Source organism: Mastigoproctus giganteus, chromosome 10 (genome assembly GCF_048544385.1).
Source record: "Mastigoproctus giganteus isolate SK-2022 chromosome 10, ASM4854438v1, whole genome shotgun sequence".
Classification (NCBI taxonomy): domain Eukaryota; kingdom Metazoa; phylum Arthropoda; class Arachnida; order Uropygi; family Thelyphonidae; genus Mastigoproctus; species Mastigoproctus giganteus.
In genome coordinates this window covers 181,837,236-181,852,764 of record NC_143584.1, presented here as the reverse complement: position 1 = coordinate 181,852,764, position 15,529 = coordinate 181,837,236, and the positions used below count along the sequence as shown (strand labels likewise).

Sequence of the window (15,529 nt, the reverse complement as noted above, 5' to 3'; positions counted from 1 at the left end):
ATTATAATTTTTTATTTATTTTATTATTTTTTATAATAAAATAATATATTTTACTATAAAAATATATAAAAATAATATAATAAAAATATAAAATAATATATTATTTTGGCTGATGTGGCAAAAGCCTATGTCTTCCTTGCACCATACAGCTAATACTATGACATTTTTTCTAACATCCAATCTATCTGTCATTTGCTGTAAAAAATTTCTGCACTATCAATCTTTTGATATAAGACTAAAGCAATTGATTCTGCTTTTATGTATCTATTGACTGGAGTTCTGGATTGTCTTTCTTGCATAAACTATAGCCATAATGCATTGTCTGATATCTCTAATTTTGTTTTTTTTTAAGCTGGAGCAAGAACTTAATGACACTTGTGAAACAAAGTGAGTGCAAATCCTTCTTTTTATGATTTTTTTCCAATCTTTTCAATTGTTTCAACAACACCTAATTCAACAGCAAATCTTTTTAAAGACTCACCTTTATTAAGTCTTTCCAGAGCATCCACCTTAATTTTCATAGAATAAAACTTTCTTTTCTTATCTATATTTCATTAATTTAGATAATATTCAATTAAATTACAATAACAAATAATTTTACTGGTGCAAACATGGTTTGGAACAAAAACATGACTGACCTCTCAGGAAGCATACAACTCAACAGACAAGCATAGTGTATTACATTATGCCTACTAGCTACAAGCATACTGCACCAATGCCCACAGAACACTGCAGAATGCCATGGGCACTGGTCTAGTGTGCTTGAAACTAGTAGGCACCAGACAGTTTTAAAGATAGAAGGGAGAATATCAATTAATCTTGCAAGTTGGTTAATAGGGCTTCTACTGTATAACAGGATCTGGTTCCAAACTTCCAGTGTACATCTCTTTATAAAGCTAGTTCCACTATCCATATAGAATGCTTAACTTTTGTTCAATACAGTTAGTAGGCGTCAGGTGGTATGTTCTAAAGAGGGAAGGGAGAACATCAGTTCATCTGGCAAGCTGGAGGTTGGTTAAGATGGCTTCTACTGTATAATGGGATCAGTTTTCATACTTCCAGTGTACAATTCTTTAGAATTGTACACTTATAATTCCATATAGAATGCTTAAATACAGTCTATTTTTTTTTTAACAATAAAATGAAGACTATAAATAGCTCTATTATATGACAACACTTTTATAAGTGCTTTATTCTTCCAGATAATCTCCTGCCAATCATACCCACTACTAAATTTCACTTTAAATTTAAAAAAAAAAAGAAAAAAGTTACGTCATTTGCAAACACTGATTTCTTTAAAATACCAAAATTTTCATCCATAATTGGTTTAATCAATCAATAATTGATTACACTTAATAATCGCCGACCGGGCTAGCCGGGTGGGTAAAGTGCCTGCCTGGCAACCCAAAGGTCGCAGGTTCGAATCCCACCTCAGGCTTGGATCAGAGTAAAATGAAAAAACTTTGGGAGGTGCATTATGCCCACAGGAGCAGATGTGTCAATAACTAACAAAAAAATAAAATAAAATAAAATAAAATAAACACTTAATAATCAGCCAACAACTAGTAACAATCTAAGTTAACTACTCAATTAACATACAGCATTAAGAATGGCAGCTACAATTGTTTATATATCTGACTAAATGGTAAGAATACTTACTCTTCAGCAAGACTTATAAGGCAATATAGAGCACTATGGATGACATCAATATCACAGACAGACAGTATCTGGCAAAGTGACTAAAAGGGAGAAAACAGTGCAACAAAGCATTAGGAATACTTATTCTAAAAAGGATTGAACCTTGCAGAAATAATTTTTTAAAAAATATTCCATAATAAAATTATGACATATATGGCAACTCTATGAGAATAAGCAGAATAAGTAATAAAATGTTTCACAAAACTTTGTGAAATATTTTATTACTTAATAAAATGTTTGTTGGTCATCGCTAGAAAGTTTTGTGATATGCAACTCGAAGCTCAAGACCTGTTTTCCAATATTTTGATAATACCTGTCAAAATTTGTTGCAGTTGCCAAGGGAACTGGTATGAAAGCTTCTCTAGTAACAGAAACTGTCATAAATTAAGCAGTATACAAACGGCTACTGCACCCAGTAGCTCAGCCTACTGTGTGAAGGATTAAGGTTTACAGTCCACTTTTAATTTTTGTGGAAAAAACCATTACCAGGGTTCTGTGTTTTGACATATTAGAATTTTTTTTTTTTTTTAAACTAAAGATTACTGAATAACTCAGATCATCATTTTATACACCAACAAAATGGCATCCCATTCTTTTCTCTCATCACATCTCTGAATTTGTGGATATGAGCTTACTCCAAATTAATGAATGGGATGAAGTATTCAGGCTCCATGCCCAGGACAATCTCCACACCTCACACCACTGGATTTTTACCTCTGAGGTTTCTTAAGGATTAGATTTATCAGCTATCATTAAAAGAAAATTTGCAAAAATTGAAGAGCAGAAGATGCCTCAAGATGCCTTCATGACAGATCGATTTGCCTATTGACACTGACACTCGGCAATCGCGGAACATTTCTGGTCAATCCATCATGACCTTAACACCAGACATGATTGTGAGGTGATCGACCAATCCCAGCACTACCGTCACCGCCTTTGGCTAGAATCAAATATATTGAGCTGTCCAAAAGCCTTAAATCACTGTAAGGATACAAGGCTACCCCCCATCTTTGAATCAACAGTTTTGAAACTCGAGAAATGCTGGCAGCTATCCCATACATGTTTGTGCACCAACAATGAACACCGATCTAGTGAATAATGTTTGCACAATCTCACGACCATGTGCACATCTGAGCACGCATGACTCATTTAGTATTTATTTTTATTCTATCTCTAACGTCTGTATTTTGTTAGTATCCTGCGCGTGTTTATTCACTTGCTGATGAAGGGGTTCGTTTACCGTGAAAGCTACGAATTAATCTTAGTTATTAAAAATCTAGTTATTGTCTCTACTGGATGTGCTGTATTATTATAAATATCTCAAACCGTGGAATCAAGTACTACAGGCCCATTTTCATTTATAACATATACTTTCTTTCTTTTTCCTCTTGCATTATAAATATTGTTTATTAAACATTTAAAAAGTTGAAATATAAAATAATTTATGCACAATAAAAATGCTTAAGAAAAACTACATCAAAATTTTACCTTATGTAATCCTCTCTGCAAGAGAAATTGCCTCAGGTGCTGACAATTTGCTAACTTTTGGCAGATACCTCAAGTGATAAGTAAAGGAAAAGAAACTTAAGAAATAAAAATGACAAGTAACTTAGAAATTCAAAATCAAATTACATTATATGAAGTATCTACTCATTCTATCATATATGCAGTGCCTAGAATTTCAGCTCATACCAATCCAAGTTGATTTTTCTCCTATTTTTAATGCTATGTAAAAGATTTCAGCTATATAAATAAAATTTCTTTAAACATTTAGAAATAATTCATTATACTCAAGCAAGGTTGCTAATAGAGGGATAAATTGAGCTTACATAAACTTGACATCGATGGTTCAACTGCCGATGATCCTGCTCAGGTAGCTAACAAACTAAATGAATATTTTGCATCGACATTCACACATGAGGAGTTATTCAGCGAGGGGAATGCCAGAGGTGTATTCAACTCTGGCAGTAAGCTAGATAATCTTGTAATAACTGAGAGTAAAGTGGAGGAGAAATTGTTGAAGATAAACACAAGAAAGGCACCTGGGTTGGATGGGATCTATCCAGTTATATTAAAGGAGGCAGCAAAGGAAGTAAGCAAACCCTTATCCATAATTATGAGAACTTCCTTGGACTCAGGGGAAGTACCCATAGACTGGAGATGTGAAAATGTGACCCCAATTCACAAAGGAGAATCAAAGGCTGACACAAGTAATTATAGACCTGTTAGTTTAACTTCTGTTCCAGGAAAATTAATGGAGGCACTGATTAAAGAAGCATTGCAGGATCATGTAGACAAGACTTCAGTTATACCTCGGACACAGCATGGTTTTGTTAGGGGAAAGTCTTGCCTAACCAATTTGATTGGATACTATGATGCAGTCACAAAAGAACTGGATGCAGGGAATAACTTTGATATTATATATTTGGATCTTAGAAAGGCTTTTGATACTGTTGTACAGGGCAGACTGCTGCACAAATTGGAGCAGTGTGGCATTGGAGGCAAATTGCTGCTATGGATGATTGAGGGGGAGAAGCCAGAGAGTGGTAATCAATGGACACTGCTCATCGTGGACTAATGTTATTAGTGGAGTCCCTCAGGGTTCAGTTTTGGGTCCATTATTGTTTTCTGTTTTTATAAATGATATTGATGATGGTATATCAAGCTTAATGTCCAAGTTTGCAGACGATACAAAGGTTGGCAGGGTTGTTAAGGACACTACTGACGCTATGCTGCTGCTGCAACAGGATCTGGAAAGGTTGAGCAGATGGGCTGAGAGGTGGCAAATGAAGTTTAACATTAACAAATGTAAAGTACTACATATGGGAAACAGCAATCCCAGAGAAACGTATCAACTCTGTGGTACTACACTGACAGTGGTAGAGAATGAAAAGGACCTGGGGGTAATTGTGCAGGCAGATATGAAGTTCTCTGAGCAGTGCAGACAGGCTACAAGAGTAGCTCATGGTGTCTTGTCAATGATATACAGGAATTTTTCTTGTAGGAATAAGGAGGTGATTATTCCCTTGTATAAGACAATGATCAGGCCACACCTTGAGTACTGTATACAGGTCTGGAGGCCTCATTTCAAGAAGGATGTAGAGCTGCTGGAATGAGTACAGAGAAGGGTAACAAGATTAGTGAATGGAACAAAGGGTTGCTCTTACGAAGAAAGGCTTAAGTTTTGCAAATTACAGTGTCTGGAGACTAGGCACCAGCGAGGTGATTTGATAGAGGTGTATAAAGCCTTGAATGGTTTGAGCATGCTCAATGCCGATGGGATTCTTCCTCTTGCTCAGAATAATCACCTGAGAGGGCATAAATTCAGACTGAGGAAAAACAGATGTGCGGAAATTTTCCTTTAGCCAGCGGGTAGTTGGTTGGTTGGTGGAACAGACTTCCATCCCTTGTTGTGGAAGTTGATAGCCTAAATAAATTTAAGGCTCAGCTGGATAGGTATTTCAAACGAACGTAGGGGTGAAATGGAAGGGTTTTATTTTTTTATTTTTTTGGCTGATGCTGCATAAGCTTGCTTTCTTGCATCATATGCCTCTACTAATGCTAATAAAGGAACTAGTTACCTGTAGCCTTGTGCCATAACATTAAAAATCAAAGATTTTTAGTGTTATGGCTTGAAAATCAAAGAAGTCCACTGCCAATTATTCTGCCTTACTAAACTAAAAACACAGTGGGTAAGTTTTAACTTGCTCAAAACCAGTTATATGGACAGAGACCAAAAGATCATTAAAGTGTGCTTTTATAGCCTACTAGTAAATTTTATGTGGTTCACAAGACCACTAGCAGCAAAATAATGTCAGAATAATTTGAGAGAATACTTTTAGTGTGTGTGTTTTTTTTAGGAGCATTAGCAACTAAGGCCATTTTGCTCCAGGGATATGCGGTGGTCATTTCCTGACCTTTCCGCATCCTCCGTATTTGGTGGGCACGGGCTCAAACCCTGGTCTAATCAAGAAGTGTGTGCTATGCACTGCTGCTGCATGCTACGGAGATGCCTGTGTGTGTGTGTGTGTGTGTGTGTGTGTGTGTGTGTGTGTGTGTGTGTGTGTGTGTGTGTGTGTGTGTGTGTGTGTGTGTGTGCAAAATGATTTTAGAAAATTTAAAGGAAAATTAAAAATAGTTTCCAATAGCATAAATCAAATAGAAAATCAGAACAGGAAATTTGACTCTAGTAATAACACTACTGTACATGGTTTTCAATGTTTATCAACTAGTAACTGTTTTTATCTCAGTTTTTTTTTATACTGACATTCCCTTTGCACTTTTTAATAAAAAATAAATAACAATCGAATAACAAAAAATAAATAACAATTTTTATTAAAAATGCAATAATAATTGCACTTTTTAATAAAAAAATTAATAACAATTTCCTTTATTATTCATTTTTTTATTATCATCTAACATTTTTTTTTTTTACAAATCACTTAAGTGGATAACGTGAGTTGTATTATTGAATGTATTAAGTTAGCAGTAAATGCTGGGAATTTGTAAACTAAATCTTCACATGTTAGCAACATTGCCTTCAGTTATCTGTTTCTTGACCTTGAGAGCTCTATTCATCAGTGTTTATCACTGTGAGCTCAGTTTATTTTTGAGGATATCGTGTAAAACTTCTGCTGAAAAGTGAGTTCAAACACTTGTGTGAGTCTTCACATAAATGTTTGAACAATCCGAACTTATTTTGTTATATTTGTGAACGTTATGTTGTCCTCCAGCAAATGCCATATGCAATTTCCATGAATTGGTCGGAATCTACAAACCACTGTGATGAGTGTTAGTTGATTTGCTTAGTTAATGTATAGGGATACAATGCAAAGAATTAGAAAGGCATTGTGTATCCTAATATTCCATCTGCTATTAGACCAGCCTCACAGGGAGATATCCTGCCAATTCCATGCCACCATTTATATTGGAGAATGTAGCAGCAGAGAGTGCTGAAAGGGAAGCTTCTGAAGATGAAACTGAAGTCTACATGCCCGGAGACATTGAGTCACCCTCAACTGTTTTCAGAGCATAACCTTAATGATCTGGTAAGAGATTTATATTTACAAAAGGAATCTACAGAACTTCTTAGTTCTACGCTTAAGTCAAAAAATCTTCTGGCACATGGGACATTTTTCTCATGGTACAAACACACGGAATGAGAACTAGCCCCTACTTTTCTGAGGATGATTCTATGGTTTTTTTTCAGTAATATGAATGATTTAACAAACTATTTAGGAATTAGTTACAATCCTAAATAGTGAAGACTTTTTACTGCCTCATCAAAGAGGAGTCTCAAAGGTGTGTTGCTCCACAATGAAAATAAAAATAGGTCAATTCCAGTAGCTCATGCTGTGCATTTGAAAGAAGCATATGAGAACTTAAAGAAGTTGTTGACAAATATTAAGTATAAATAACATGGTTGGCTGGTCTGTGCTGACTTTAAAGTAATAGGCATGTTACTTGGACAGCAATTTGGCTACACAAAAATGCCTTGCTTTTTGTGTGAGTGGGACGGTAGTGCAAGGAGTAAGCACTGTGATGTCAAGGTCTGGCCACAGAGGGACAGTTTGTTGCCTGGATCAAAGAACCTAGTTCATAAACTACTTGTAGACCCCAAAACTGTCCTCCTTCCACCCTTGCACATCAAACTGGGTTTGATAAAACAGTTAGTGAAAGCTTTACTTCAGGAAGGACCCTGCTTCAACTATGCTAAATCCCCATTGACCACTCAAGAGAAGGTAAAACAAGGTATTTTTGTTGGACCTCAAATTCACAAACTTATGAGGGACCCAGATTTTGAGGGAGCTATGAATAAAAGAGAAAAACAGGCATGGATTAGCTTCAGGTCTGATGTTGAGAATTTCTTAGAGAACAACAAGGATCCAGACTACAAGAATATAGTTGAAAATATGTTGGCAAACTTCAAGCATCTGAGAAAAGGTTGGGAAACACTGTTCTAGATAATATTAAAGAGTTGGCAACTGAACTGGAAATTGAACCTTAAGTCAAGGGAATGACCACCGCATATTCCCAGAGCAATATGGCCTTAGTTGCTAATGCTCCTAAAAAAAAAAAAAAAAAAAAAAACCAAACCAAAACCAATTGAACCTTAATATGAGCAAACAAGAATTCATCCTGAAAAAGAAGAATGCTTTGTCTTGAACACCAAGACAAAGTTCAAATGACAGAAAAGGGAAATTTTATGATCCAATTTTCAACATTTTTTAGACAGCACAATTCAGTAATAGAAATACAGATCTGAACTGATCATACAGCATAATGATCAATCCTAATATGAATTTAGAAATTCTGTGTATAAATGGTGATCAAAAAGTCATTTGTTATTGATTTATTAAAGAACTAAAATATTTGTTAAACCATTTCAAAGGCAGTTATTCTCACAATTCACGTGCTTTTCACAATTTCATGACACATTAGCAAATATATTCGTGGTGCTGATAATCCTTGTAATGTTGCTAGTATTAGTGGCGAGTTCTAAAGGAAGTTGTTTCAAAGATGACGTTAATCAAAATCTACCTCCATTCCATGATAGTAGAAAATCAGTTTGATAGGCTGGAACCTTATAAACTGAACATGCCATTTCCAAAGATTTAGGCCTGGATGAAATGATCCAAATATTTGCAGCTCTTTAAAGTCTCAAAAAAGTTAATCTTTGAAGAAGAAAACTGAATGAATATGTAAAGTTAATGCAACTTTTTTATTAAATTTAAATTAATAAATTATTTTTAATTTTAAGATTTTAATAAAATTAACTAAATGAAATAAACAAAAAATAATATCAAAATATTTATATTTTATTTTTGAATTGAAAAACCCTTTTTCAGCTTATGAATGGAATAGGGCATGGGCACCAAACCAAAGTTGGCTGTAGGTGCCACAACCGTTTGAGACAGTGTAGGATGTTATAGAAAAGAAAGACATTTTGGTGTATGCTGTAACTGAAGCAAAGTAATTACTTCTTATTTGTGATCATCAGAACTCAAACTACGTTTAAAGCTGAGAATGTTAGAAATTAGTTCAACTGTAATTCAGATGAATTAACTATACATACCATAACAGGCAAATTTATATTCTGTACAATATTAGCTATTTAAAGACAAAAACTTGCTTTTAAAAATTTTAAATCGTATGCATTATCCTGATTCAAAAATAACTTACTGATTAACTGTTTGCCAAGTTCTAATACCAAGTCTTCTGCTAACCAGAAACGTTGGAGGACTATTTTATCTTGCAGTAGCTGCATTATTGTCCAAAAAGCCAGAAATAAAATGAGTTTTTAAAAAATATATAACACATCAAATATATTTTTTAAAGAAGTGGAATTTTTATTATTTAAATTTTAAGAAAAATAATTAAGAATTTACTTTCCTGAAAACACTAAGCTGTAACTGTTCTTTCTAATCTACATCCTTTTAGTACTGGGTGTTATCTTTAAGTGTTATCCATCAAATAAACATGTTTAGCTGATAATTAAAAGTAAAATGGATGTGAATGGTAGAAGGGAGACTGCTCAGATTCATGTCAATTCTCATCCACCAACTAATTAGCCAACCAATATAATAAAACTTTAACAACATGCCAAAAAAACAATTACATTACGATGGCCCAGTTAAAACAATTAAAATCTAGGACGTACGATATACCCACACTTTTTGGCCAGGTCAAACTACATAAGACAGGTTTCCCCATTCATCCCATACAAACATTCTGCATTCTCAGCGTTAGCTTCCCATATATATAATATAGTCAAACCATTCAGACAAACTATAAAGTTTGGAATAAAAAACTCCTCCTCCTTCTTTGTCTTCGCCTTTTCCCACGTTATATGGGGTCGGCATTCAATGTTCCCAATTTGCACTTTACATCCTCTTCTTCTCCTCTAGTTGGATTAACTTCTTAACCGGAACACATCTATTGGTTTTGGCATAGTTTTTACAACCGGATGCCTTCCTGATGTCAACCCTCACCATTTATCTGGGCTTGGGATTTAAGCTGCCGATCTACTAAACCTGCCGCAACCATATAAATGGAGTAGCTCTTATTCAGTGATGAAGCTTCCTCATGATGTCACAATTTAATAATTTTATGCAATTTATGCCAAATTTCTAGTCGCCACTGAACAAGCAGGTGGCACTGCTGTAGTTCTTTTATCTCCTGGAAACATCCAAATGGCTGACTCGGTAGAATTACTGTGACCTTGAAAATACCAATAATGTATAACTCAGCAACACGTGAGTATTTTTAAATACAATTTGGTATCCTGAAAACTTCTACATCAAAGCTATCAGGTAGCACAACTATTCTACAAAGAATTCCCAGTGACTGATTATAGTTCCTTAAAAATTTAATGACCTTGAAATTTCCTATGTTTTCCTATGTCCGAACATAATAATGATAGCCATTTTAAAAAAGTTCACAGTCCAAAAAATAAAACCACCTTTAGGTCCCAAATCTTAACCTATCACTCACCCACACTTATTTTATCTAAAATATAACTTCTTTTTGAGCAACACTCCCGAAAACCTTCTTTATTAATTAATTTTAATTGCACACTAATTTAGCTAGCATACTTTGGAATAAAAAACTACAATTCGCTATTTAAATCCTAAAAGATAAAACACTTAAGATAATGACAACCTATTTTCCCTAGATGTCACCTCTTTATATACTGACATGAATGTCGCATACATCCTGGACATCGTCTGGGACATGCAACAAAGACTTGCTACCAATTAACCATACAAAATTCCCGATTACTGCTATATTTGACCTGATAAAACTTTTAACTGAAGCCAATTATATATCACCTTCCTAGGTAAAGTCTTCAAACAGTTTTATGGCCTACCCATGAGGTTAAATCTAAGTGGTTTACTTGCAGAAATATACCTTACCAATATTGAAACAATACATTTAACACCCTTTCTTCCGCAGATCACCTACTATGGTAGATATCTGGATGACATACTCTGCATCACAGATGCAAGGACCATACAGGACATCCTACAAAACTTTAATAACATCCATGCAAGATTAAGCTTCACTCTAGAATCCGAAAATACTGAAACAAAATCATTACATTTTTTAAATTTCACCCTCACACAGGTTATGAACAAAATTCAATTCAGCATATATAGAAAGGCCACCAACACTGAAATGCTTCTTCATTACAACAGCTGGGTCGACCCGGGCTAACCGGGAGGGTAAAGTGCCTGCCTGGCAACCCAAAGGGCTTGGATCAAAGTACTGCAAAAACCTTGGGAGGTGCATTATGGCCACAGAAGCCTATGCGTCAACAACTACCAAAAAAAAAAAAATTACAACAGCTACCACCCCTTCACCTATAAAAGATCCATTTTCCTTAATCAATTTCTTAATGCCTACAAATACTCAACATCTGAATCAGCCCTAAACACAGAAATACAAACACTAAAAAACAGATTTCAAAATAGAGTTTATCCCCCTATTATAAACGAAATAAGGATACAAGCAAAAAACAGATTACATAATACCTCTCCTGTTATCAACAATAATAACATAAAAATATATTTTATTGCTTTACCGTATATTGAACAGTGATTCAAACAACTAAATAGTATTTTCAAAGACACACAATTCAAAATCATAGCCAAACCCACAACGAAACTACATGCTGCCCTATAAAACCATGCAGTCCAATCTTCTTTCACATTCCCATTAAATTACTTAGTCTACAATGTGTCTTGCAAGGATTGCAACTCCTCATACCAGGGATCCACTCGTTGTACACTCAATATGAGAATGAGACAACATTCAACATCTGTCCTTTCATCCTGCTCCTCGGCTTCGGAACTCGCATTCCATGCAGTCAGTGAAGGCCACATCTTTCTGTTCAAAGAAGCAAAAATTCTCAGCATCCAACATGATTACACCAAACTTAATTTCGGAGATGCCTGAAATTAAATTACATCAAAATTCAGTCAATGTACGTCGCCCCTACTCCATCTCAGATTCATGGTCCTTCACGCACATGCACCAGGATCGCAACTAATCTCCATGCTATAAAATTCCTCTGCAATACCCGTGGTTCCACTTTCCTGTAATCATGACCCTGGTCCTCCATCCGCTTCAGGGAAGTAACAAAATTCTTTAGTTTCAGAGGATTCTTAATGTTTTTTATGTTTTAATATCAGTTTTTAAAGTATTAAAAGTATGTATTCTTTTTTTTTTTTTTTTTTTTTATGAAAACCCCAAACACGAAAGATATCAAAACCTATAGTACTTAGTACCGTGCATGGGTTGAAGGAGAAGTATGGGGGGGGGAGAACACCGGAAACTTTGCTCTAGAGACTAAACATGGGTTTCACCACTTCAAGCCTCCAATAAGCAAAGTGGTGGTCCAATAAGCAAATTCACTATGTATTTATTTGGTTTCAAAGCATTTAAATTGTTTTTAAAATAAGGACATATTGTATTCTCTCGCTCAAAGATTAAGGTTGGTGATTCAGTGTATTTTGGGGTCAAGCTTGGGATCCACAGGTCTCTGATCCCTTGGTGCATTGGATCATTGATTTTGTCTATGAGGGAGTGGAATACATTTAATCTATTTGTATAGTTATTCAACTACAGAGAGTATCAGCACTGAAGTGCTCTACAAGACATCATAGAGGTAATTCTTCCATTTCTAAACATTGTTTTTATAGCTTTGCTTTTTACAGTGCTTTTCCTTCTTACTTTAATTTAACTTACATTTTATATATTTTGTATATATATACATACATACACACAGAAAACAGTCGATTTGACGGACCCTGATAAAACGGACAGAACAAATAATAATACAGTAATGTATATATTAATCTCGATCATATTATTTTTTTTTAGGTTATACAAAACTTCAATGTTATTATTAATTAAAAATTAAATTTATTAATTAAATATAAGAAGAGAAATAGCCTTGCTGAAAGAATGGCAGAAATGTCAAAGAAATCCTCACTTGCCCATACATCAGGATTGCAACCCCCAGAAGCCGGAGAGATTGAAGTCTAGGAACCCCTCATGGAAGCTAGGCGAGAAACTTATCAAGTCACATTTTAATGCTGACCAGACCTGGCGCAAAGACTGGACTACTTCAAATCCCGACCACCTGGGCTTAGTCAGTGATCCATGCAGAGCTGTTCCAGGTTTCAACTTACCAAGAAAGGAATGGACATCCCTGAACAGAATCCGAACAAATCACGGAAGATGCAAGTTTTGGCTGCATAAGTGGGGAAAAACTGAAAACCCATTCTGCGACTGTGACAACGTGCCCCAGACCATCCAGCATGTCATCTCGGAGTGCCCAAAGAGGAGATTTGAAGGCTCCATCCAAGATCTACATAGTGTTACTGATGATGCTATTAAGTGGCTGAATAAACTGGACATTACATTTTAATTCATCAAATGTTACTTATAATTTTTTTCTGTAAATATTGTTTTTAGGCTTATTGTAATTTATTTATTTATTTTTTGACATTGTTACAAATGTATCCTCATTTTTTGCCATACGAAATAATAATAATAATAATAATTAAAAATTAATAATAATTACCTATTTCCATTATTGTTTTGATAATTACCTACTTTTATTTTTATAATCAAATTCAGGAAATTGTAGTCAGGAAATTGTTTTTTATTCTTTCTGAAAATGTGTTCAAATAGCTGTTTTCCCAGATTACAGATAAGAGCAGGCAGTTACCTGTGAGCTGAACATGACTCGGAACACTAAATTGCAGGCATACTGACTCACTTTGTTTCGGTCTCAGTCTATCTCAAGCAATCGTGCGGTCAGGTTGTATACAGAGTGTTTCTGTAATTTCTGAATTGCAACTTTATTTATTAAATATTTTTGCAATCCTTACAATTTGAAATGGCATCAAGTGATAGAGGAGTTAAAAGAAAGCGTGTGAACTTAAATGTGGCACAGAAATTAGAACAAGGCGTCTCAGTAGCACGTGTTTGTGAAATTTATGCCATAAAAAAACAAACTGTTTCTGATATTCGTAAATCAAAGGCCAAATTGCAACATAATTTTATATTGTACAGTACTGTATATTGTATTATAGCTTTTTTTTTTTTACATTAAGAACAATAAAAAATGCCCCCCCCCCACGGTTACATTCGATTTAATGGACTTTCAGCCTTAACGGACTCCCCTTCTCCCCTATTAATCCATTAAATCGAGAGTTTACTGTACATATAAAAAAACAATATACAGGGTTGTTAAAATTAACGTACGACTCTGGAGCAAGTTCTAAGGCTCATACTGAAGATAAATTTGGACAACAGTTACAATAAAGAAAACACTTGCCATTTATTGGAAAAAAAAATTAGTTACAAAATTTGTCATTGTATGGTACGTAACTATCTTAGTTATGATTATACAAATAACTTACATTATTTGCATGATCATAAGTTATTGCCACAGCTCCACTACTCAGCTCTACTGTACTGTATAAAAGCAAAGCAGTCTCTTCAAAATCGTACAGTAGATGTTTGCCTGCACTACAGCAGCAATGCCAACAACATTGCAGGAAAAGGCACTATTAGTGAAGCTGTACTACCAGAACAGCAACAGTGCAGCTGCGGCTATCAGAGAATTTCAGTGTCAGAAGTGCATAAGACATTTTTTTTTTTTTTTTTTTTTTTTTTTGGTAGTTGTTGGCGCATAGGCTTCTGTGGCCACAATGCACCTCCCAAGGTTTTGCAGTACATTGATCCAAGCCCGAGGCGGGAATCGAACCCGCGACCTTTGGGTTGCCAGGCAGGCACTTTACCCACCTGGCTAGCCCGGTCAGTTGCATAAGACATGGACCTATGACTGTTTGTGCTGTCCACAAAATGATTGCAAAATTTGAAGTTACAGGACAATCTTGGTGTTCAACCAGGTAGAGGTCGAAAACGAGTGGACTACTCATGTTGAAGATGTGGCTATGGCTGTCGTGGATTTATCAAGTCAATCTCCATGTGGTAGCACAAGTGTGCCAGCTGTTTCTCGTGAAGGGAACATGCCATATTCCACTGTAAGGCTAGTAATGCGTCAGGTGTTGCGGTACTATTCTTACAAGATGCACATGCTACAGCAGCTAAAGCATGGTGATGCACATATTCGTTTCACATATGCACTTCTTCAGTTTCTAGCACAAATGACAGTGGATATCACTTGGCCATGGAACACCCTTTGGAGTGATGAAGCCCACTTCTGCTTAAATGGACAAGTGAATAAGCACAACTGTCGCATTTGGGCAACAGAAAACCCTCGAGTTATCCAAGAGATCCTGTTGCATTCTCCAAAGGTGACAGTGTGGTGTGGATTTATGGCCACATTCATGATTGGCCCATATTTTTTTCATCAGGTAACACCGACTGGACCCCGCACCTGTTCCATCACTGGACAGCGATATGAAATGTTGGCAAATTTTGCAATACCAGAGCTGCAACAACATGGGTGTCTTCAGGATACCATATTCATGAAAGATGGTGCACCACCCCGCATCCACCGTTGTGTCCAAAGATTGCTAAGGCAACACTTTACAGATGAACAGGTCATCGGCCGTTGTTTTCAGACATCTTGGCCACCCCGATCACCGGACCTCATCCCATGCAACTTCTGGTTGTGGGATTTTTTGAAGAACCAGGTGTATCGGGAAGGATATCAAACTCTGGCAGATCTGAAGGACAGCATCAGACGTCATGTGCTGGTTATTCCAGTTGACATGTTACATTCTGCTGTAGAAAATGTTGTTCTTCAAATGGAAACTGTTGTTGACCAAAATGGAGGACACACTGAACA

The 15,529-nt window shown here is 35.6% G+C and overlaps 2 protein-coding genes across 2 annotated transcripts in view; both read right to left on the bottom strand.

Moving 5' to 3' along the window:
- The window catches only part of LOC150079595 (serine/threonine-protein kinase Nek10-like), a 165,562-nt gene extending 156,606 nt beyond the window's left edge, over window positions 1–8,956 (bottom strand). The window contains exons 1-3 of the mRNA XM_090382698.1: window positions 8,881–8,956; window positions 3,187–3,254; window positions 1,660–1,739 (exon numbers count right to left, since the gene is read on the bottom strand). The gene's annotated coding sequence lies outside the window, so the exon portion shown is untranslated. The remainder of the gene's footprint in view (window positions 1–1,659; window positions 1,740–3,186; window positions 3,255–8,880) is intronic.
- A 2,473-nt stretch (window positions 8,957–11,429) lies between these two features.
- Window positions 11,430–15,529, bottom strand: part of LOC150079594 (uncharacterized) — a 10,947-nt gene continuing 6,847 nt past the window's right edge. The window contains exon 4 of the mRNA XM_090383133.1: window positions 11,430–11,586. Within this exon, the coding sequence (XP_090239259.1) occupies window positions 11,430–11,586 (157 nt within the window). The remainder of the gene's footprint in view (window positions 11,587–15,529) is intronic.